The sequence below is a fragment of the Tamandua tetradactyla genome, chromosome 17 (genome assembly GCF_023851605.1).
Source record: "Tamandua tetradactyla isolate mTamTet1 chromosome 17, mTamTet1.pri, whole genome shotgun sequence".
Lineage (NCBI taxonomy): Eukaryota > Metazoa > Chordata > Mammalia > Pilosa > Myrmecophagidae > Tamandua > Tamandua tetradactyla.
This window is the reverse complement of record NC_135343.1, coordinates 41778901-41804930: the sequence shown is the minus strand read 5'-3', so window position 1 is coordinate 41804930 and position 26030 is coordinate 41778901. Positions and strand designations below refer to the sequence as shown.

The following is a 26030-nucleotide window of genomic DNA, read 5'->3' as shown; positions in this document are numbered from 1 at the left end:
GATAAAAGCATTTGGGAATAATGTGAAAAGAAATGAGTAAAACCTTATGAGGAAAACAAAACACTCATTAAACCTGGCCCAAACATCATGGAATGTAACTGGCCCTGGCATCATGAGACCTAAGTCCCAAGGATGAGCCTGGCCCCAGTATGGTGGATTAGTTGACCAAAAGGGGGAAAAGGAATAGAGTTCCAATGGCTAAGAGATTTCACCTCAATTCAAGAGGTCATTCTGGAGGTCACTCTTATGCAAGTTTCAGACAGATATTGCAAACTGCCACAGTATGGCAAACCCCAACCAACAGCATTCCTGAAAGTCCTGAACAATATCCTCGGCTCTGTAAAATTTCATTTATTTTGTTTTTCAGAGCCTTAAAACCTCCAGATTGTTCCAATGCCAGAGAAGCTCTGGAACATAGAAATACTGGACTCTCCAAGAACAACTGGTTTCACCATTTCATCCCTTTGCCCCTTAATAACAATGCCCCTGTCAGCCTTGAAGCAGTTAGAAGAGTCATTGCCCAGACATCCCTAAAGGTTGAGAGAGAATTACCAAATAAGAGGGAAGAATTGTAACTGAGTTATCAGGATCTAAGGAATGATTTTTGACTGTTGAATCATTATACAGATTCCTTTCTGGCATACTGGAGTAGACAAAGGGAAATAATGGAAATCTGTGAACTGTAATCCAGCTACCTTGATCTCTGATGACTGTATAGCTTCTGTCTCATGCCTTTGTGATCGTAAAACCTTGCAACTAACCTTCACCTGTACCCGTTTTATTAGGTTTTTTTTACTTTAGAGTCTTATGAGCTCTAAAGACAGCCCCTAATGTTTATTAATGAAGGGTCTTAGGTCAGCCCAGTACACCCCAAGTACAAAATTATCTTAATAACCAAGACTGGATCTAACCAAAGTAGGCCTGCCTGACATGCACACTAGCTGAGACTTTAACCTACAAGTCACCTACGCCTCATTCTACCATTTTCTTACATATGTTCTCTCACTAACCATGTAACCAATCTGTACATATTCATTAATTAGATCACCTCTAATTACATCATCTGGGGCCACTATGCTCATTATCCCAAACACAGCCTATCTTTTTCGCTAATAAAACTATCAGAATTACTGCAGTTTGGGGAGACAGATTTTTGGGCCAATGGGCCTTCTGCTCTTCTACAATGCACCTAGTAGTAAATTCTTTCTCTCTTTGAAAAAGAAAGCAGTCCTTAAAGACACAAAATTAGATTTGTTCCTGGATAGGATGACAATATCAAAAAGCTATTAACTGTCCCTAAATTTATGTATTATTAGAAAAATGGGCACAAATTCCTCAGACATTGATGGTAGGAGTACAAATAGCTGCAATCCCTTTGGAAATATATTTGTTAACAGAAACCAAAACCATGTAGGCAACTTCATTTCTAGGAATTCACCCAAAAGATATGCTTCCTTTAATGCAAAAACAAACATTCATAAAGTCATTCATTATAGTGTAATTTTTAAATTATGTTAACATATATATAACACAAAACTTGCCACTTTAACCATATCTAAGTATACAATTCAGAAGCATAAATCAATTTTACAATGTTGTGCTGCCATCACCACCTTCTATTACTAAAACTCTTTCATTAGCCCAAACGGAAACTCTGTACCTATTAAGCAATAACTCCACATTCTCCTTTCCACCAGGCCCATGGCAATCTCTAATCTACTTTGTCTCTAACTTTGTTTATTCTAGATATCCCATATAAACGGAATCATACATTTGTCCATTTCTGTCTGGCTTCTTTCACACAACATGTTTTCAGGGTTCATCCATCTGTAGCATGTATCAGAAATCCATTCATTTTTATGACTGAATAATGACCAATATATGGGTATTCCACATTTTATTTATCCATTTTTCTGATGATGGACACTAGGGTTGTTTTCACCTTTGGGGAATTATGAATAATGCTGCTATGAACATTGGTGTACGAGTATCTGAGTCCCTGCTTTCAATTCTCTGGAATATATAACTGTTGTGGATTGAATCATATTCTCAACAAAGACACGTTTAAGTCCAAATTACTTGTCCAGTGAACGTGAACCTATTTATAAATAAGATATTGAAGATGTTATTAAAGTGAGAGCAAACTGAATCAGGATAGGCTATAATCCAGCGTGACTACAGTATTTATAAACTGAGGAAATCTGGACAGCCAGCAATACAAGAGGACAGATAGCCATGTGATGGAGGCAAAGATGGAGTACTGACTGCCGGCAAGCCACCACCAAATGCTAGTCTTCAGAGCAAGAATTGCTTGCTGATACCTTGATTTTGGACTTCTAGCTGCCAAAAATGTGAGAAAATAATAAATTCTTGTTGTTGAAGACAAAACTATCAGCCTACAGCATTTCTTATGACACCCTTAGCAAACTAAGAAAATGACTAAGAGTGGAATTGCCAAATTCTATGTTTATCTTTGGGAGGAACTGATGGCGTTTCATGGAGTTGTACCATTTTATATTCCTACCCAAAAGGCACGAGGGTTGCAATTTCTCCACTTCCTCACCAACACTTGTACTGTTTTGTTTTGCTTTTTAAGTAATAGCCATCCTAGTGAGTATGAAGTGGTATTTCATCTTTTCAAGTGCTTATTGGCCATTTGTATATCTTCTTTGAAGAAATGTCTATTAAAATCCTGCACCATTTTTTAATTAAGTTGTCTTTTTGTTATTGATTTTATAAGCTCTATATATTCTGGATGTTAAACCCTAATCAAACATATGATTTTCAAATATTTACCCCCATTCTGTAGGTTCTTCTTCACTTTCTTGTTAATGTTCTTTGATTCATAAAAGTAGTTCATTTTTATGAAGTGCAATTTCTCTATTTTCTCCTTTTGCTGCTTGAGCACTTAGCACCATATTTAAGAACCTATTGACTAATAGAAGGTCCTGAAGATTTTTTCCTGTTTTCTTATAACAGTTGCATGGTTTCTGCTCTTATATTTAGGCTCTCGATCCATTTTGAATTAATTTTTAAATATAGTGTAAAGTAGTAATGAAACAATTTCACATGTGGATATCCAATTTTCCCAGCTCTAATTGTTAAAGAGATATCCTTTCCTTATTGAGTGGATTCATCCCTCTTGCTGAAAATCAATTGGCTAGAGAAGTGTAGGTTTATTTCTGAATTCTAAATTCTATTACATTGGAATATATCTGTCTTATGCCAGTAACACAATATTTTGATTACTGTATTATAAATTATAAATGACATAAATTTCAGATGACTGAGTCCTCCAATTTCTTCTTCCTTTTCAAGATATTATTGGATACTTGGGGCCCCTTGCTATTCCATGTGGATTTGATGAATGGCTTTTCCATTGCTGCAAAAAAGGTGTTGGAATTTTTATCAGAATTGCATTGAATCTGTAAATCGCTTTGTAATGGTATAATGACATCTTAATAATATTAAGTCCTCTAATCCAAGAATATGGGTTACTTTTTCTTTCATTTAGGCCTTTATTTCAGCAATGTTTTGTGAAGGTCTTACACATCCTTGTTTAAGTTTATTCCTAGATATTTGATTCTTTAAGATGCTATTTTGTAATTCTATTTTTTTAAGATGGTATTTTAAATGGCCTTGTTTTCTGGATTTTCTCTTCGCATTACTCATTGCTTGTATATAGGAACATAACTAATTCTTGCATATTGATCCATCTGCCACAATTTTACCAAATTCATCTATTAACTCTAGTAGCTTTTTGTGGATTTTTTGATACTTTCCTCACATAAAATCATCAAATAGGTGTAATTCTACTTCTTCTTTTCCAATTTGGAGAACGTCCAGTGAGTGTTTAATACCAGTGGTAAAAATGGGTGTCCATGTCCTGTTCTTGATCTAAGAGGTAAAGTTTTCAGTCTTCCACTATGGAGTACAATATTGGCTGTGCGGTTTTCATATACTTTCACTATCATGCTGAGGAAGCACTCTTCTATTCTTAGCTTTCCGAATTTTTTATCAATAAAGTATTCTGATTGTATAAAGTATCTTTTCTGTATCAATTGAGATTATTATGGGCTTTCTTTCCTTCATTGTATTAATGTGGTATACTACAGTGATTGATTTTATGTTCAACCATCCTTGAATTTCTAAATTAATTCTGCTTGGCCTTGGTGTATAATCCTTTTAATGTGCAACAGATCTAGTCTGCTAGTATTTTGTTGAGGAATTCTGCATCTATATTCATGAAAAATATTCTACAATTTTCTTTTCTTATGCTGTCTTTATCTGCCTTTGATATTTCAGCAATGTTGGCCTCATAGAATGAAAGAGGATGTGTTTTCTCCTCTTCAGTTTTTTTGAAGCATTTAAGCAAGACTGGTGTTAATTCTACTTGGAATGTTGGTAAAATTCATCAGTAAAGCCATCTGGTCCCAGAGTTTTCTTTGTTGGAAGGTTTTTTATTACTGAGTCAATCTTTTTACTTGTTATTGATCTGTAAATCTTTTAATTCTTCTTGAGTCAATGCAAGTAGTTTGTGTCTTTCTAGGAATTTGTCCATTTCATCTAGGTTATCTAATTTGTTGGCTTACAATTACTCACAATATCCACTTTAAAAAAAAATTTTTTTTACATTATCCTCTTAAAATCCTTTTTATTTCTGTGAAGTTCAGTAGTAATGTCCCAACTTCCATTCTGATTTGACATTATTTGCATCTTTTTGTCAGTCTAGTTAAAAGTTTGTCAATTTATTCATCTTTTCAAAGACCCAACTTTTGGTTTCACTGAATCTATTGTTTTCTATTACGTATTTCATTTCTCTTCACTCTAATCTTTGTTACTTCCCTCCTTCTGCTCACTTTGGGTTTAATTTGCTCTTGGTTTCTAGTTTCTTCAATGAGTTAAGGTTACTGATTTGAGATTCTTCTTTTTTCTTAATGTAAGTATTTACAACTATAAATTTCCCTCTGAGCTGTGCCTTGGCAGCATCCCTTGGGTTTTGGTATGTACTGCTCTTGTTTTAATTCATCTCAACACAGCTTCTAATTTCTCTTGTGTTTTCTTCTTTGATCCACTAGTTAAGAGTGCATTGCTTAATATCCACATATTTTTGGATTCTCTAATTTTTCTTTTGTTATTGATTTCTAGCTTCATTTATTGTAGCCAAAAGAAGATAGTTTTATGATTTCATTATTTTTAGATGTATTGAGACTTGTTTTGTGACCTAATATATAGTATATCCTGGAAAATGATGTTTACTTGAGATGAATATGTATTCTGTTGTTGCATAAAGGGTTCTATTTATGTCTGTTGGGTCTAGTTCCTTTATAGTACTGTTTAATTCTTCTCTTCCCTTAGTGATCTTCTGTCTAGATGTTCTAGTCATTATGAAAAGTGCTGTATTAAAATCTCCTTACTATTATTGTAAAACTGTACATTTGTTACTTCAAATCTGTCAATGTTTGCTTCATATATTTTGGAGTGCTGCTGTTGGGTAAATATATAGTTGTAACTGTTATATCTTTTTGTTAAATCAATCTCTTTATCAGCATAAACTGTTCTCCTTTGACCCTTTTATCACTTTTTTATTTAATGTCTATTTTATCTGAAATTAGTATAGCTACCCCAGCTCTCTTTTGGTTACTATTTGTATGCAATATATTTTTTCCATTCTTTCACTTTCAAACTACTTTTATCTTTTAATTTAAGGTAAGTCTCTTATAAATAGCATATAGATGTCACAACTTTTTTATTCATTCAGCCAATCTCTGCCTTTTGCCTGGAGAGTTTAATCCATTTACATTTAAAGTACTGATAATAGAGGACATACTTCTGCCTATTTGTTATTTGGTTTTTCTCTTTTCTGGCCTTCATTTCTTCTATTACTGCCCATTTTTGTGTTCAGCTAACTTTTTGTAGTGAACCACTCAGAATTTGTTCTCATTTCCTTTCATTTATATTTAATATATATGAAAATATATATTTATTTATTTATTCTTACTTTGTTGATTACTATAAGTCTTAAATTTAACATCCTAAATCTATAACTATCTCATTCAATACAACTTAACTTCAATACTGTAAACAAGCTATGTTCCCATAGCCCTCTATTCCCTGCCCCCATATATTGTCCTTGTCAGATTACATGTTTAAATGTTGTGTGAACACATACAAATGAATACATACAAAACGATGTATTCATAATTACTTTTCTGCATTTATATTTTACATCATGTAAGAAGTAAAAAGTGGGGTTACAAAACAAAAATACAATAGCATTGGCATTTAAATTCACCCATGTAGGTACCTTCACCAGAGATCTTTATTTCTTCATACAGCTATAAGCCACTGTCTAGTGTTCTTTCTATCTGAAGAACTGTCCTTAGCATTTCTTGTAGAGAAGGTCTAATGGTGACACATTACCTCGACTTTTGTTTTTCTGATAGTCTTAATATCTCCCTTAATCTGGAGGACAGTTTTGAAAGATAGAGAATTCCTGAATAACAGTTTTCTTTTCTTTCAGCACTTTAAACATGCTATCCCACTGTCTTCTTACCCTGTAGTTTCTGATGACAAAGCAATGCTTAATCTTATTGTGTCACTCTTGTAGATGATGAGTTATTTATCTTGCTTTCAGGATTCTTTCTTTGTCTTTGGCATTCACAGTTTGATTATAATGTGTCACAGTGTGGACTTCTTTGAGTTTATCCTTCTTGATTTTCATTGAGCTATCTGGGTGTGTATATTCATGTTTTTCATTAAATTTAGGAATTTTTCAACCAATATTGCTTCAAATAGTCTTTCTTCCCATTCTTTCTTTCTTCTCCTGGTGAAACTCCCACAATGCATACATTGTTATGCTTGATGGTGGCCCACAAGTGTCTTAGGCATAGTTCACTTTTTTCATTCTTTTTTCTCTTTCTCAGACCAGATAATTTCAATTTTTTATGTTCAAGGTCACTGTTACTTGCTTCTCTCGGCTCAAATCTTCTGTAGAAACCCTCTGGGGAATTTTTTATTTCAGGTATTATAACTTTTCAGCTCTATAATGTGACTATATGGTTATATGGTTTATGTGGTTCCTTTTTTAATTTCTAAATTTTTATTGAAATTCTCATTTTGATCATATATCATTTTCCTGGTTTCTTTTAATTCTTTGTCCATGTTTTCCTTTGACTCTTTGAGCATATTTAAGGCATCTTTTTTTTTTTTTTTTTAGGTCTATCCTTATGTCCAACGTCAATTGGCACGGGCAGGCACTGGGAATCGAACTTAGGTCTCCGGTACGGCACGTGAGAACTCTGCCTGCTGAGCCACCATGGCCTGCCCTGGATTTTACTTTTCAAAATCTAAATAATTAACATTTTATCAGTATTATGGATCAAATAGGTGTTTAAGAAGTAGCCTGATTATATTAGGGTTCTCTAGAGAAACAGAACTAGTTCTGTTTGTGCTGGTTTGTGACAATTTATTCTAGTCATTGAATGGGCCATCTTCTCCCATTTCTTAATGGTATTTTGTTGAAATCTGGATATTTAAATATTTAATATACTGGAAATAAAAATTTTCCTCTTCAACAAAACTTGCTGTCTTCCTTTTTCTTTTTTTACCCTTCTTATTGAAAGACTATAGTGGCCTACATGTTTAGTGATTTTTCCAAATTATATACTCAAAGACTATATCCTTTCATATATGTGGTCACTGAAGTCTCTGTTCCTTAAGCGTGTATTCAGCTAGAGTTAAGGCAGAGATTTCCTTGGTTGCCAGAAACTAACCCAAAGAAAAAGAAAGAAATGACCTTTCCCAGTCTTTGCAGATTGGCACTGTGCTGGAACTGGCTTCACCTCTTAACCAGCCTTACAGTGAGCCTGAAGAACAACCTGAGGTAAAAGCATAGGAGCCTCTTATGTCTTTTCTAAGCATGGATCTTGCCCTCAGCACATAGGTAAGGCTACATAAATAACCCTATAAATATACAAAGATACTCCAAATGCCTATATCTCCTAGGAAATTTGCAGCCTCTCATCCTGGTTCCAAGACTACACTGTATGTCTCAACCAGTAACCATTTGGCCCAGGTAGTTGAGGGCTTGTTTTTGGTTGTTTTTCTCTTTTTTATAATGTTCTAGCAGCTCTGCCAGTCACTTTCAATACCCAGAATACTTGTGAGACAGGTAAGATAGAAATAAGCATCTTGGATTCAACACTGCTCCAACTCAGACTGCTAAAGATGGACTACTACAGCTATGCATGTTCCCCAAATGTGCATAAAGGTTGCTCTGCTCCCTTCATATCCCTGGACCAGGGACCCAATCAAGGAGTGTGAGCTACTGCCCTGCCAAATTAGATAACGGGTGGAGGAAGGGCTAGTAAAGGTACCACATGCATTTCCTGCTGTTTCTATGTTGCCTTTTTCTTGAGGGATTTGCTTTGTTTCTGTAACATTCTGACTGTTTTCTTGAGCTCTGAGAAGACTGATTCTGCTAGTTCCTGTTTGTTTTCAGTATTTCTGTGGTGGAGTGGAATTGTGATCCTTCTTACTCTACCATCTTGCTGACATCATTCCTATCACAGCATAATTTTTAATAACAAAATAAACAACCTAAGTACCCATTCACATAAAATGATTCAAATTAATACTGATAAATGTACATGAGTACTATGTATCAGAAAAAAGAATAAGGAAGATCTCTAAGAAACTATATAGAAGAACTGATATGGACTGATTTCAAAGATAAGCTTTTAAGCAAAAAAGACAAGATGTAAAAGAGGGGGAAATATGAACACATATGTATTTGTGTGTTCTTATTTTTGCAAAAAGAAACACAGAAAGGGTATAACAGAAACTAAGGAAAATGGTTACCTATAGGGAAGTGGCAGGTGGGAGCACAGCGGAAGGGATGGGGAAAGGACTTCCAAGTATATATATATTTTTTTATATGGTTTTTTTACTTATGAACCATATATCTTCATTATAAAACAAAATTAAGCTGATAAGGAAGAGGATACACCACTAAAACTGAATCTAAAAAGAAAAAATGATGTATCATACTGATAACATAAACATACAAAAAAAGGCTTTCAAGTATATTTTCAACACAGTACAATGTAAACCTTAAGTGGGTGTTATAAGAACAAAATATTTAGACTAAGAAAAATAAAGAATTCCAAAGGAGTCTTAAATTCTCTTAATCTACTTGTTGTTGTTTGTGGCTTTGATATGTTCATGACAATTCCGAAATTATGTGTGTATGTTATAGATTAGAGAAAAAGAATAAATATTAATGGTTTTTGGAAAACGACATTCTCACTATGGGAGAAGGGACATTCAAACATTGAATGGGAGTAGAAAAACCCTGTGCTGTTAGATTAGAATTAGAAGTACCATTATAAAGTTATAGTTTCGAAAAACAAAAACAAAAAACTTTATTTCTAACTTTACCCTTTAAAAGGACCTAAAAGCCATAATACTCCAGAAGCAACATGCAGCACTTCCAAGAGCCCAAATCTTGGCTTCTGAATGCCATTCCCCACTAAAAGGATCCAGAGGTCTTTGGAGAAATGGCTGATTCCAGATCAAGGGCAAAGTACAAGGTGAGCTTAAGACATCTTTTGTGCCAGAAAGCAAGAAAATGCTCAAAACCTGAGGGCACATGTCAAAAGGGCATACGTAACAGCTTGAAAGGACTCCTACTGACCAAATCTGGAACAATTTCACACTGAATAATAATAATGGAATATAATACATTGAATACTAAAATAATTTATGAGTTCATACTGAATGCAAGAAAAGGAGTGGGAATGAGAGGAAAATCTTTTCTTTAAAGAATGCCAGGTAATGTAGAGGAAAAAGAGAAATGTAGAAAAATCACTATTTTGGAACTTCAAATATAATAACTGACTCAATAAGGCTTCAATGGATTCAACTTTCAGGTGAAATAAAATATTCATGAAGTCTCCAAGTACCACTTCATAGACTCCTTAAAAGGAAATGGTATCTTCACTTTGAGAAATCTGGCAAACACCACCTTACCCAAGTGACTGCAGGTACGGAAAACACATGCTTAGGATGACCAAGGAAGAAAAGAGAAAAGTGGTTCCTTGAGTATCTATACAAGCTCTAGACTACGTGCCTACCCTTGAGATTCCACTACAGAACAAAAGCAAATGTCTTATTTATTTACGCTGTCAGTGACATATCTGTCATTTGCAGTCAAAAGCATTTGTGATTAATACACATTACTCCTGCAATTTTTATATTAATACTGGACTTCTAAAAATAAATTTATTCATGCTCAGCCAGAGAAAAATTAGAAAATAGAAAAATTGACTAAATTGAGCATTAAAGAAAGGCTTTTTTTATGTCAAAGAAATTACATACCATACAGCAGGAGCTTAGAAAAGAAACCTGGAAGAAGGCACAGGCTTGAGAGTAATGCTGAAATCACTCATATCCTTTTTTAGCAAAAGCTAAAATGACAGCAATTTTCTTTCATATACTATGGGAGAAAAAAACCTTTTTACTTGAATTCTCCATATTATCTCTTCAACAGGGACAAGACTGTTCTTACAGCACTTTTGTACTGAGACAATGTGGATCCATCATGTTCAATTTCTGGTTTTGTATGAATGTTTCACCCATTATGATGTACATACAAGTCCTCTATTTTTACAACATGAAAATTATGCGAGAGAAAAGATATAAATATGAAAACATAAAAGAACTGTTTATGATTGCTCTTGTTGTCCAACAGTCAAACAAAAGAAGCTTTTCTTATACTACCAGCAAAAAAATTCAGATGTTTCTAAATTGACATATTTGTTCAATTATTATCCCTAAATTTCTAAAAATGAAAAATAAACCTGAATAAAATAAAATAAGCTACTAGATCCTACAATAGGTTGAATGGTGCCTTTCATTTCATTTTTGCTTATATTATTTACTGAAAAACCAATACCAGTAGTTTTTTATTTTTTATTAAAATGTTTTCCTAGAAAAATGTCCAAATATCACAGACAGGTATAATATAGCCCATTAATTCAATGTTCTCATTTAGTCTGACTGCCATAAAATTAAGTACAGAAAAGAGGGAAGACTGGTCTGTCGCTCAGTGTAAACTATATTACACATCAGGGGCTAATATGATAAAAATTATCCTTTCCAATGCTTTATAATTTAGTGCCTTCACAAAGATTATCTAGGTTGCTCTGTCATAAACAGACAAATAAAAATAGACAAATAAATTCAAACTTTCATGGGAGAAAAAAAACAAAAAATCATCGAGTACAGGATTTGAGCTAAAATGATAGGAAAATGAATAAACCAAAAAGAGACCCATGGGATCTACTTTAGGTATAATTTGCATGAACCTCTTTCTTCAAACTTTCTTTCATAGCAAGTAAATGAAATCTAAAATTAAGACTAAAATGGAATCCAGAGTGTTTTCCAGTCAGCAAACCATATCTTATCTAGTGAGCTTCCCAGTATGAGATCTGGCTGCATTCCAGAGATTGGTCAACAATACAGCGATGCTGCCATAGCTTCCAGTGGTTAAGTGGGTCTTATTCCTTAAGTCAGTTGTAAGAGATATTTAATATTATTGCATTAGAATTAACCAAAATCTGATTTTTGAGACAAGTTAGCAGTTTGGGGAAATGGACTTGATTTTGGACAGAGGTTTGCCATGCAGACTCAAATTTACAAATAAGCTCTCTTTAAAAGGTTATTAATTATTAATATATTAGAGTGAATTGTTCTTTGGAACTTGTGAATATACGTTTCACAGAAATTATGGTGTAAATGGCAATTAGGTTATCAGTGTGATAGTTAGGTTCATGTGTCAACTGAGCCAGATGAAGGTGCCCTGTTGTCTGTTCAAGTAAGCACTGGCCTGTTGCTATGAGGGCATTTCATGGACTTAAATTATAAGCACGTTGGTTGCATTCACGGTTGACTACATCTGCAGCTGGCTAAGGAGAGTGTCTTCTGCAATGAGTGAAACTTAATCTAATCAACCAAAAGTTATTAAGGATAATTCAGAAGAGAGAATCCCTCTTTTTCACTTCAGCCAGCCAGCCTCTCCTGGGGAGTTCCTTGAGCACCTTCACTGGAGTTGCCAGCATGCAACCTGCTCTATAGATTTTAGACTCTTACATCCCCATAGTTGTGTGAGATACTTTTATAAATCTCATATTTACAGATACCTCCTGTTGGTTCTATTTCTCTAGAGAACTCTAACATAATCAGGCTACCTCTTAAACACCTATTTAATCCACAATACTGATAAAATGTTGATTATTTAGATTTTAAAAAGTAAAATCCAGGGCAGGCCATGGTGGCTCAGCAGGCAGAGTTCTCGCCTGCCATGCTGGAGACCCAAGTTCGATTCCCGGTGCCTGCCCATGCCAAAAAAAAAAAAAAAAAAAAAGTAAAATCCAGGGTGCATGGGTAGTTCAGGGGTAGAATTCCTGCCTGCTACACAGGAAACCTGAATTCAATTCCGCACCCATGCACTCAAAAATAAATAAATAAATAAATAAATAAAAATTCAATAAATGGTGCTGCAAGAATTGGATATTCACATGGATAAGAATAAAATGTGACCTCCACTACAGAGCATACAAAAAAAGTAAAATCCAATGCTTTCTAATCTCCTAATCCAAGACTTCTGAATTGTTAGCCAATATAACTGTGTTGACTTGATGCCACTGAATTTTCGACTCATCCAAACTGTTGACTTTTAATGCTGCTTACATAGAAAATGTTATACAAGCGTAAGAATATCATCCTCATCATTAATATGACAGGGTAGCATAGTAAAAAGAAAGCAGAGCTCAGGAAGACAAAACTGGGTTTAATCCCCACCTGTGACTCTGAGAAATTAATGTTTCTGAACAGTTACTTTTCTCATTCAGTTCAGTTCAGCACACATTTCTCAATCACCTATTCTGTGCCAAACATTCTGCTTAGTGTATTTAGCAGTAGTTTTAAACTTCTGCTTTGCAACAGAGCTCTATAAAAATGCAGATGTTCAGTCACTACTTGCAGATTTAAATTACCAGAGATACAGATCTTGGAGAAAGGTATGGAGTCATGTAAGAAGGCAGCATATTCAGATTAAGCATGAATATGGCATGAATATTAGTATACATATATATATATGAAAACTAATACATACTGCAAAAGCAAGGTCTTTTAAAGTGAAACAGGATCACTGACGTAATTTGATTATCCCACAGATTTATTAGGCAATTAATAAATATGCCAAACACTTCTGAATATTAGAACCTTAAATTATGCATTTATTTAGTCCAAATGGCCCTCCCTCCTTCCTACCCACTCTCCACATACCAAAATTTGAACTATTCCATTACTTCAAAGACCAGCTCTATAATGTCACTGAGTTCATGAAGTCTTCCCTGATCCTCCTTCTTAATTTCAGGTTCCTTCTATTCGTGTAACATTATGTTTTATAGTATATAGCTCAGAGGCTTTCCAGCCACATTTGACTCACAGTATTTACACAAACAAAACTTTTAATTAAATGTGAACTTATAAAAATCAGGCATTTGACCAAAAAAAAATCCAAATCTCTTGAAAAAATTATATGGTCTGACAACACTGTCACCAGATCGGAATTGGGCCTATGACTGTTGCAAGCAGTAAGAATTGCATTAGAGTAGGAGGGATTGCCTCTTTTTGTGGACTCGCTGATCCTGAGGCAGAGCCACTGTCATTTCTCACTGTCCCTGTGTTTTTCTTACTCCCTGCCACTTCACTCACTCAGCTAGCCTTGCCTGGCCCTAACTTGCATTTCAAGCTGCAATTCCTGTTTAGATTACTCGTACATAAGTCTTTATTTCTGTTAAACTCTAAATTACTTGAAAGCAAGGACTTCTCATTCATCTCATATCTCCTATACGCCCTCTCATCTGATCACAGTCCAAATTCTTCAACTACTTCTTGAATTTAGTATATTACTCAACGAAATAGGGAAAATATTAACACTTAATTCATCAAATTCACTGCTTCTTTACCATGTTTAAGTTGACTTCACAACTCAGGGACTTTTAAACCTAATTCACAATAGATTTATGTGCTACGCGTTGACCCAGGCTAAACAGTGCTTAATTAAACAATCAAGTTTAATTAAGAGGGAAAGGCAGGATAGAGCAGCTGGGAGTGCAAAGCACATCCCTAATGACAAAGAAAGTGGCTAGGAGAAACCTGTGTTGGACCACATAGGACGAGCAATTCCAGAAAGCCAGGTGGGATTCTACAAGAAACAGCAAGTTCAGATTTGCCAGGGCCAGGGAGTGGTTACTTTGTGTAAACTTTGTACTTAGTGTTTTTACTAAGTGTCTGGACACTTACAATAATCTTAGAAGTGGTGAACAGAGGCCACTTGACCAATCTGTACTAGAGCCCCTGACTCTTCTCCCAATCTGCCCCAACTGAAGGCCTGTTCTTTTTATTCAGTCAACCAATTTAATTACACGTGCATTTAGATAAGTCTCACTAAATACCAGTGCTATGTCATTCCCAGTAGGAAAAATTGATCATAGAGAAATTTAATGTAGTCTCCGCTATGGAAAAAGAATAAGGAAAATTAGAAATCAAAACAGCTGTTTTCATTTAAGAGTGCAATCAACTTTAAAGAAAAAACATGAAGCAAATAATTTGGCCTAAAGGTACTCTGTTGCTTGAGATGCTGTGCTATAAAACCTTTTAATTGGTATCAATCATGAAATGGAATTGCAAGCTAGCAAAATAAACAAAAACCTTGGCTTGGGTGATGAGTCACACTAAAGCCCAGGGCACAAGAAGGATCAATTTCACCTGTTGGTATGTTTATATGCTACAGGGCTAAAACCACCCGTCTTTTAACCAGATATATGGTACTGGGTGTTGGCAATATGATTTGTTAAACAACTCAAAACTGGTTAGTCACCAGACATAGGATTACTAGATGAAGTATATACTCTGTTAAAGTTTTTAAGTCAGCTTGAATAATATCGATAAGGGAAACCTCCCAGGCAATTCCTTCAAATGTTTGTCTAGATTAATAAACTAGGGAGAAACTAACATTTAAACATTACTTGCCTGTCAGTACAAAATAAAACAAAAAAACTACATATATATATATATACACACACAAACATATTCAGAACCAACTTCTGCAACAAAACCTTGAACTGCCAATCCTTTACCTGCTCTGAGAAGGGCCCTAATACCCATGGGTCTGACTTAAAAGACACCAGCCACTACCAGAGCAACAGTTCAGTCCATGATCCCTACTCCCTGGGGTCAACTCACTGACACAGGTCTGTCTTCCCAGACCTAGAGGCAGGGATTCATGTCTCATTCATCTTTGCATCCCCCACAGTGCTAGGGGTCTATACAAAACGGATGCTAAAAAGTGGAATATTGAAGGTATGTACATATTTATATATATATATACACACATATATTTTATATATATATATATAAAGTACATATGAAAAATCAGTAAAATCAACAGAATTCCAGAACAGAATATACAAATATTCAACTCCTGAACCTCGAAAGAGATGGGGAATATATAGCTTAGCGGCACTATGCATCCAAAAGTTTATGTGTGACCTTTACCTATGGCTCAACTGTCTCATCAAAACAATGAGAACCTAACTCACAGGGTTTTGAAAGGATTAAATATATTAAAAGTCCTTTGATCAATACCTGAAAAACTATACACGCCATATAAGGGTTAACTGCAGATGTTACTGGAAAAAAAACAAGACATTATGATAAAAGTAGATAAGGCCCTCACAATCCTGCAGACTAGGCGAGAGCTTAAACGAAATTAACCCGAAGAGAGAAGACCAGGGGCTGGCAAACATTTTTCGTAAAGGACCATAAAATAAGTATTTTAGGCTTTGCAGCCCAAGAGGCAATATCTTCACCCTTAAAGCAAATATACTCTTAATGGTTAATAAGGTTTTGATATGTTTTTACGTTTTAAAATGTAAAAGCCAGTCGGTCATTTTGTGGGCCCATTCCAAAAACAGACTGGATTTGGCTCCTGCACTACAGTATGCCAACCCTTGGCTAACACAAACCAGTGATTTTAAGGGCAACATAAGGGGACTCTGTGTGCCAAAAAGGGTTGACTAAGAACATCCTGTCCCCGAACTTCTAAAATCCAGGGCGACAGGGCCTCCGTGGTGGGGCCTCAGAAGCCAGCGAGGACCTCGCGCGGCTCTGCCGGTCCGGCCGAGCTCGCTCCCACACTTACTCCCAGCAGTGGCCCGCGGCCAATCACCGTCTCCCCGGGAGCCAGGGCCACCCGGGGGCCGCCGTCCTGCGGCTGCAGCTCGAAGCCCCCGGACATGGCGGGCAAGGGTCAGGCCCTTCAGCAAGAAGGTCCTCGCAACCACTTCCGCCTTCCACGAAGGCGCCGGACCAAGGTCCGGGGAAAACACGTGAGTAGGGGAGAAAAGTCTCGCCTCGCGCGTACACGCACAGGGCCAATACCCCTGCGTCTCTTTCCAGAGTCCCGCCTCTCCACCTAAACCAATGACGCACAGGGGGATTCCCTCATCACGCGCCTAAAAATAACTTTTTAAAAGCCGGGGTTTATCCGCCCTTCTAATCACCGCCCACCTATTTCAGAGAACGTCGGACCTTGTAGTCCTTGGCCCTACCTTCCTCTTCATTCCTGAGCAGATGTGATGCTGGAGAAACTACTAGTCCCAGAAGGCAATGCGCGCCCGCCTCTGCGCCTGTGCGAATTCCGAGCCAGCAAGGCGGGGCTGGAGTGGGGATGCGAGGAACTATGGGGAAGAATTCGAAAACCCAAGGATTTAAATCGCCGCAGGAGAGGTCGCCGCAGCCCAATAGGTAGGAGGGTCTTCCCTTCGCGTTAGCGCAGGCGCGCTTGAGTACGCGGTCCCTGCGCTTCAGCTCCGTGGCCTGAAGCCGCGGTATGAGGCAGTGTAGATGGTTGTCATTGTTCACTTTAAGTCTTTAAGTGCCCGTTGGTCTTGGGACGCGGGCAGGAACACACATGGTAGTTCAGGGTGGACAGGGAGGTCATTCCCCTGCCACCTGCGGGGTCTGGTGAGGGCTTCCGGCCCAGCCCCTCCTGCTCTGCCTTTGACTCCTCCCACCCTGTGACACCAGAAAGGGTGAGCTGGCAGGAAAGAGAGTTTTCTAAGCGTTCTGGCGAAACAACTGAATATAAGAAAGATGCCCAGTGCGATTTTAGGAACCTCGTCAAGGCACCCTCAACTGCTAAATTCCAACGACTTCGTCTGCCTGCCTGTGGAATTCCTGCCACAGGAGGAAGTATTTTATTCCCCAGTTAGATCCTGGGAGAAGTAGCAAACATTTAAATGCACAGTAACGTTTTTCTAATATGAGATTCCTTCCAAGAATACGGGAGTTTTAATTTTGAGATATATTGCTAGTGGGAGAGGGGAAGGTGTTAAAAAAAAAAAAAAAAAAAAAGGGAAACTTACTCCTGACTCATGTTCTTGTTTTCACCAGTTTGCTTTCTTCCACAAACCCACACTCAAAAGGAAGCGCTCTGTTGGGCAGCGATATTAACCTCGAACTACCAAAGCTAATTTGGATCATAAACAACCTAATGAAAGGGAGCAGCTGTGGTCTTGCAAGTCCAAAAACCTGTAACTGAGAAGCACGTCTAGAAAAGAGAATTGTTATAAACCGAATTTTTTTAAATCCTCAACTCTTCCTACACTCCCCCTTTTCCTCTGCTGTTAAAAAAAGATGTGCAAGATGGAATAAACAGCTCAATAAATATGAGCTGTCTTTATGTACAGATATAGCTCAGGAGTGGTGATGTACCCAAGCCATGTTTTCAGTTTATTTCTGAAGCATACACCATGTGAATGCCTTTAATTCTTTAATCACCTCCCATGCTTGTCTGAGTACCTCGGTGAGTTGTAAACATTCCTTGTGGTTGTTAGTCACTATTGTTTTATGGTCTCAATGAGTCCTTAATTCATAATGAACTACACAGGTAAGAGAACTTCAAGGAGCCATTGCTAAAACACTTAGTCTTATATCCGAATTGGCTATTTGAGACTTTGTGTCATTATACCCTGATTTCATCCTCTTACCAATTTCAGGCATATTTGTGTCAAATGTGAACACCTACCCTCAAGGTATAAAGTAGATAGCAATTATGTTAGAAACCACCGACTGTGTCTCTGGTTTATTATTAAGTCACACATTATAGGTTAAAAATTTAATGGCAAGGTATCAGTTCCCCCAAGCAAATATTCAGCAGTTTAATAAGATCGAATAATACGGATTTTTGAGAAATCCTTGGAATCTGCTGTGTTCTCACAGTAGTTAACTGCTGCTACTAAACTCAACAAATATGATCTGACATGTGAAGAACATTTGTCATTTTTTGGTAATGTTCTTTGTAAGTGGGAAAAAAAGTTTTTTTTAGATTCGTACCCCATGTACTAAAAACATTTTAAAAAAAAAGAAAGGAAATAACAAGTGCTTCCCATGTGCAATTCACATGTGATGCTAGTTGTTTTACATATTATTCATGTTAATCCTGCAGGAACACATGAGAGGAGCTTTGTTGGCCTCACTTTGCAGATTGGGAGACTGTAGTTGAGGAAGTTAAAGTTCTTTCAATTATACAGCTATTAAATAGCAATTTGAACACAAAAGTATCTGGCTGAGAGTAGAATCTATAGTCTGATCTGAAGATACTGAGTATGTTTAAACTTTGCCTTTTGTTATGTGTGGAACCACAAATTTATTTATTATTAAAATATACATTTTAAAAGGGGGTACATATACATTACATATACATAAAAAGGGGGGTTATACCTGTTATTAAGCCAGCAGGTGGATTATAATGAGCCATAAATATGTTAAAAGACCAAGTACAGAAAGCTGTATATAGTAACTACCAGATTAAAGTGAAATATTAATCTAGTAAAGAATTCCAGATGGCTACTGTTTGAAATATGTTTCTTGGTTTTCTTTTTTTAATTCAAGATTGTTTCCCAAAAAACTTCATTTAAGTTTCTTTGCCAGATTTTAGTTGGAGGGATAATACTTTATTGTTTGCTCTGGATTACATTTTTTATTTAGAGGACTTAAAAATGTTATTAAGTAATCTGAATAATCAATCAGCAATAGTCCTGAAAGTTTGCCAGCTCAGTGAATTCGACTTGGCATTGAAATCAGGAGAACCCAGAAACTTATATCCTTGAAACAAGAGCTTAAATGTCAAGGAGAAAATCTAGATTTTTCTTTTTTTTTAAACATAAGTAAATAATGTGTTTGCTTATACAACCCTTTATTACATTTCAGTATTATAAAGAAAAGTTGCTTGTTCAACTGAACATTGATACAGAAGAAATTTTTTTGGAAAAGAATGGATTTAATTTTAAATATCCTATATCTTTTTCAAACTAAAAACTGCTGAAGGCTTTATTTAGTTACTTTGGCTGTCTTGTCTGTCTTTTTCCAATGTGGTCTTATTTTCCTTATTTTTTAATGATTTTTTTCTTTATTAGAGAAGTGGGTTTACAGAACAATCATGCATAAAATTCAGGATTCCTATACACCACCCCACCATCAACACCTTGCATTGGTATGGAACGTTTGTTTCAGTTGATGATAGCATATTTTCATAATTGTACTGTTATAGTCCGTGGTTTAACTTAGGATTCAGTGTATAGTATAGTTCCATAGATTTTTTTTTAAGTTTTATTCTGTGTACCATATATGTATACCATATGTACATTCCAACATTTCCCCTTTTAATCATATTCGGTATACTTTGCCTTATAGATTACATATGAGGTGACTATCCTAAACATCAAGCTATGCAGAAAAACTCCAAGAGGAGCAATAATTCAAGAGTCTGTGATGTAGAGTTGAATTCTGTGGATGCTGAGAAGAAAAAAGCGAGTCAAAGCAACTTTGAACTACTGCCTCCAGAAGTCATTCTTAAAATTTTCAGGCAGCTAGACATTCAGAGTTTATGTAGGGCTTCAGTGACATGCAGGAGTTGGAATCACACAATAAGAAACTGTGACTCTTTATGGAAACCACACTGTTTGACTGTACGAGCTGTGTGCCAAAGAGAAATAGATGATGATGTAGAAAGTGGTTTTTCCTGGAGGGTAAGTTTAATCCTTGCCGTCTACAGTGTTTTTGACACTAGTAGTGTTACATTTGAGCCAATTCTGTTTCTTGCTTGGTAGAGGTTAAGTTTCATATATAGAGTGTTTTCACTTTTTAAATGAAATTTAAATTTATTTAATATCTTTTCATACTAATCACACTGTCTCCCATTCATCCTTTTAAATCGTTATAAGAATCGATTATATAAAATCCAGGAATTTTTCTATGTTAAACCAGAAGGAAAGGGACTACTTTATTTAACTCCACCAAACCATGTGGGCCACTCTGTTATGTATACACAGATGGACATATACACACGCATATAAATTTATTAATATATGTTTATCGATTTAAATACTTAATCTTCTTTTCCACCTTGTCAATCAACTTTTCTAGTTTCAAAACATACTAACCTTCAACATTGTGTTGGAAGTTCTAGCCAGAGCAAAAAAAAAAAAAAAACGTACTAGCCACCTAGTATATTCTTTTTAACCTTGATGGTTTACCTCTTTCAGGTAATACTACTGAGGAATTACCAGAAGAGTAAAGTGAAACATGAGTGGCTAAGGGGCAGATATAGCAACATAAGTTCTCCTATTAGCCTGCCAGAAAAAATCATGTACCCGATGGATGCAGATACATGGGGGGAAATTCTAGAAGCAGAACTGGAAAGATAAAAGGAAAAATCAACTATCTTGTAACCTTGAGAGTTTAAAATCAAACTGACAATTAGGTTGCAAAAGGTGTATCTTTGTTCACTTTCTTGTTCACTTTTAACATTTAACATTTAAAAGAAAATTTAAAGTGCAGGCCTTGGTGGCTCAGCAGGCAAGAATGCTCGCCTGCCATGCCAGAGGACCCGGGTTCGATTCCCAGTGCCTGCCCATGTTAAAAAAAAAAAAAAAAGAAAAGAAAAGAAAACTTAAAAAAAGGTATTATGAAAGTTAAACCTTTATTTTTACTTTGTACTTTATGAAGAATTTTTTTCTGGCTTTATTGTAATGTGGAAAAATCACAAAATGTTATTTTTATAAACTGTACTGAGAATGATTTCAAAATGAATTGTTTCATGTATTTGTGTTAGTATATTACAGTACTTTAAATGACAAGAGAGTTTTATATTTTTCTGCTTTGTGATAATTCACCAATTCAGAAAGCCATTTAAAGAAATTAACTTAGAGATTCATTAAGTATAGTTATAGCTAGACTTATGGGAAAACTAGCTAAATGAAATTAACAGCGATATGTTTAAATGAATAATAACTTTCAATAATTTTAAAATTTCCATTTTAGTAAAATTAGATTGAATCATCAAATATCAAGACAAATTTAAAGCATATTAAACCTGTGATTTACTTTAAAATTTAACTGGCTATAGGGCTAAAGTTTGTAAGATTAAGATTCTCCTTTCCTGCCTATAACTGGTAATTGCTCACAAAGGCTGAAAATGTGTGGGTAGTCAACCAGCCCCTGCTCAAATACTTATATAGTTGGATTTCCATTATGTCACAAAATATTCTACTATTGCTCTGATAATTAGAGAGTGTTCCTCACATTGATCTGAAGACTGCCTGTCTGTAACATTTGCCTACTAGTCTTTGTCTCGCCCTCTGTAACTAGACCAATTCAATTATTTTTCTTTATGATTACCATTCAAACATTTGAAGACTGCTGTCCTGTCCCTTCCTCTATCTTCTCCCCAATTCCTTCTGCTAGTCCTAAAACGTAACTTCTAGATGCAACATTCTCTTCCACCTATGTCCCTCTTAACAAAAGTGTAATTAGAAAGGAAAGCGTCTGGGTGGGCCATTGTGGCTCAGCAGGCAAGAATGCTTTCCTGCCATGCCAGAGGACACGGGTTTCATTCCCGATTCCTGCCCATGTGAAAAAAAAAAAAAAAAGAAAGGAAAGCGTCCGACTAATTTAATTTAACAATATTTGACAGTGTTTAGTCCAGGGGCAGGCACATCACCCAAATCACCCTCTTTCATAGCTGGAAGAGAAAAGTCCTTTCCTCTTTCATGATGAAATTGTCCCTTGCCATACAGAAAAAGAAGATCCTCAATAAGATATTTTGGAGTCAACGAAAGAGAGATGTAGAGCAGCCGAGAAAACCATTCCTGGTCTGCTCACTTAAACTGATTCAAATTGAGTTTCAGTCTTTGCACTAGGAGTCATACCTGATGTGATGGCCTTTGCCTATTTTATCTAGTATATGGTATGTTCTGGTTTACGTTGGTATCCTAGTTTTTGTTAGTTATCATACGTTGCTTTGTCCTCAGTCCTGCTAGTTTTATGTCCTCTTTAAAATAATTATTTGTTGCCTCTGACTTCCTCATCAGTCATTCATTTCTCAATCCACTATAATCTGACCTTTAATCTTCATGATTAAAGCTGTTTTTATTAAAGTTACAAGTGACTTAATTGCTAAATCTATTTTTAATTGTTAATAATTTGATAAACACTCAGTTCTTGAAATTCCTTTTAGATTTGGGGCTACAGTCTCTTAGATTTTCCTTTTCTTGTGCTAACCACCCCTTCTCAGTTTCTTTTACACTTCCTTTCCTTCATCTATCCATTACATTTTCTTGTTCCCCAAGGTCCACCAGACTTTGCCCTCTCATCTATTTATATTCTAAGCATCCTGGGTGATCTATTCCATTCCTTGAGTTTCAGCTAACACTGTTGGTGCTTATGACTACCATGTCCATGTCTCCACACCAGATCTTCCTGTGATGCTCTAGAAACACATATGCTACTAACTATTGGAGTCTTAGCTAAATCTCAGACACTTGAATCTGAACTCATCTCACATTCTCAGTGAAAGGCCAGTGCTCCTAGATGTTACCATTTTTATTTTTTCCATCATTCTTCATAATCTGTCAATAGTCAATTCCTACTGCTACATTTTCTTAATGTGCCCTTAATAAGCCCATATTTGAACTTTGGATTACTGTAGTAGCCTCTCCATAATTCTTACCTCCAGATCATCCTCTTGCTGTCACCAGAATCATCTTTCTAAAACCCCAAATTAGTGTGTCATCGCTAACTTACAATCCTCACTGCATTCACACAGAAATAAAAGTCCCTGGCATAGCCTGTATGGTTTTTGTGATATCGTCTGGCCTACTTCTCTGGCCTCTTCTCTCCATCTTATTACTTTCAGTTCAGTCATACCAAAATATTTGCAGTTCCCCCAACATGAAATTTCTCTCACCTCTCTTCCTTTGCATAGGCTGTTCAGTATACCTGGAATGTTCTTCCCTTCACCTACCACTATTTTCTTGGCAAAATCTGCTCATTTTGCAAAACATAGCATCATGGTCTGGAAACTTCCTAATTACAGCCATTCCTAATAAGTGGCCCTATTAAGGTTCACAGAGCTCCTTGTGCATTTTACTCTCAAAGCTGTCAGACTGCATTTACTTGTCTGTTTTATTTGCCTGTCTTCCTCTTTAGAGCTTCTTAATGGCAGGGATCATTTCTTATTTATTTTTGTGTTCCCAAAACCCAACACATAGTAGATACTCCATAAAGAGGTGTTAAGTTATTTCTGTGGTTATTTATTTTTATCTTATTCAGAATGTAACAATTTACTATATTGTTAATGGATGAGATTGTTTTGAAATGCAAATGTACAGCACATAAGATAAATGAGAAACTTAATGCTGTATATCAATAATTGTTTTAGTCTTTGCAAAGACCGAAAGAGGAAAATATAAAAGTAAATAAGTTTTGTTTTCTTTTCCAAGTAAACTTTATGCAAGAAGTACCATTTATTATTTTTAATTATTTGTCACCCCAATCAGTTTTAAGTATTACCTTTGTAAGTTATGTGAATAAATATTAGTTTTTTGAAGCACTATTGTATTGAAACAATTAGTTGCATAATGAGTTGTAACCCATGATCATAGTCTACACTGAAAGGGAAATTTTGGAACTTGATAAAAAAATTTTATGGCATGACCTTAGAATGAACTACACATTTATCAGGAACATGAGTGGGTGAGTAGAATGGAGGAAGAAGAGCTCTTACTTATAGGTAAAATAACATGTTCCCTACATGCAGTGTGAAAGAGGCACAATTATTAGGAAACTATTAAGGAATTTTCATGTTTCCTAATATTTATTGAAGTGCAAAATTTAATAAATAAATTTGGAAACTTTTATTTAGTTGCTTCTAGTTTATGACCTGGACATAATGATCAATAAAATCTGTATGAGATATAAACTTTAGACACTCAATAGGCTAATTTGTGAGGTAAGCCCAGTAAATTGAGGTTAATCTTGCAATGGGCGCATTTACCAAATCCACCAAAGCCATCTAAAAGACTAAATAGATTTTGATAGCTGCCCAAGCAGGACAAGGAGTAAAATCCAAGGACCCCTAAGAGATGGAGAAATAATAACTCTTCCCTAAATAAACATTGTTTCTTACAGTTTGGGACCGAAAAGGACTGCACCCTAGGGACACCCTGGAAGTAGATAGGTCACTACAGGAAAACCACTCACTTTCAAAACATCTCAGTTCATGAAATGGATTGAGAAGATCCCAGAATATTTGTCTCCTAGACACCTGGCAGAAGCAAAAAAAAAAAAAAACCCTCTAGAGCAAGATTTCTCCATACTTGGCTTCAAATGATCTCTATGAATATTTTTATAATTAATGCCTGGCACGTACACATAGACACACACAAAACAAGTACATAAGGAGAAATGATAACATGAATGCAAACTTACAGAAAAATAGATGATAGAAAAAGATGCAGAGGAGTCCTAGATATTGAAATGATCAGATAAAGACACTAAAATAACAAAGTTTACAGTGAACAGTGAAGTAAAAGACATACTTGATATGGATAAAAATGCACCTAAAACAAACTATGATGGCAGGGTGGGGGGGTGGATAAGGGATAAAAAAATTGGGTAGATTGAAATACTAGTAGTCAATGAGAGAAAGGGGCAAGGGGTATAGGATGTCGAAGTTTTTTTCTTTTTCTTTTTCTGGAGTGATACAAATGTAAAAATAATCATGGTGATGAATACATAACTATGTGATGATATTGGTGAGCCACTAATTGTATACTTTGGATGTACTGTATGTGTGTGATGATATCTCAAAAATATTTTAAAATAAAAGTATGGACTGTAAAGAACAATAATACATGATTATTCCATCAATTGCAAAAATGAAAACAAAAAACTAAAAAAACGTTATGCTAGGTGAAAAAACCAGATACAAGGTACTTCATACTATTTGACTTCATATATATATAATGTAAATATAAATAAATTTATAGAGATGGAGGGAAAAAAAGTGTTTGTGCTGACAGAAACAGATTAGTGGTTATGTAGGGCTAGAGAAGGATAGAGGGATTGAGATGTTTTTCTTTTTTGGTGTAATGAAAGTGTTCTAAAATAGATTGTGGTAATAAATGCACAACTGTATGAATATGCTAATAAATGCATTGCTTATACACTTCAGATGGATTGTATGGTATGTGAATATATTTCAATAAAATGGCTTTTAAAAAAGACATTTGAGAATTTCAGCAGAAAACTGAAAATAACAAAAACAGCCTGATGGAATTTTTACAGCAAAAAATAAGACTGAAATTAAGTAATCAATTCATGAGTTTAAAAGAAGTTTAAACCCAGCTGAAGAAAAGGAAAAGCATTAGTGACTCTGAAGATAGACCTAAAAAAATTTCCAGAATAAAGCAAGGAGAGCAAAAGGATGAAAAATAAAAAATAGAGGATAGTGAGAAAACATTAATATAAAAGTAAAGGCTAATATATGTATAATTGAACTCAAAATAGAAGAGAGAGAGAGAATTGGACAGAAGCTATTTTGAAACAAAAACAGC

General features: G+C 35.6%; 2 protein-coding genes across 8 annotated transcripts in view; one reads left to right on the top strand and one right to left on the bottom strand.

Moving 5' to 3' along the window:
- The window catches only part of APLF (aprataxin and PNKP like factor), a 176413-nt gene extending 159279 nt beyond the window's left edge, over positions 1-17134 (bottom strand). For 3 of the 7 annotated variants that reach the window (XM_077134431.1, XM_077134428.1, XM_077134433.1), the window contains exon 1: positions 16274-16562. In XM_077134431.1, the coding sequence (XP_076990546.1) occupies positions 16274-16369 (96 nt within the window). In that variant the 5' untranslated portion in view covers positions 16370-16562. Of the gene's footprint in view, positions 1-16273; positions 16564-16682 lie in introns of those variants that run through there. The other 4 variants (XM_077134427.1, XM_077134430.1, XM_077134429.1 and 1 more) reach the window with 3 other exon arrangements.
- Positions 16746-25291, top strand: FBXO48 (F-box protein 48). Its single transcript, XM_077134437.1, has 3 exons — positions 16746-16878; positions 19828-20162; positions 20679-25291. The coding sequence occupies exons 2-3, from the start codon at positions 19863-19865 to the stop codon at positions 20838-20840; spliced, it is 462 nt and encodes a 153-aa protein (XP_076990552.1). The 5' UTR covers positions 16746-16878; positions 19828-19862; the 3' UTR covers positions 20841-25291.
- Positions 25292-26030: the final 739 nt, after the last annotated feature.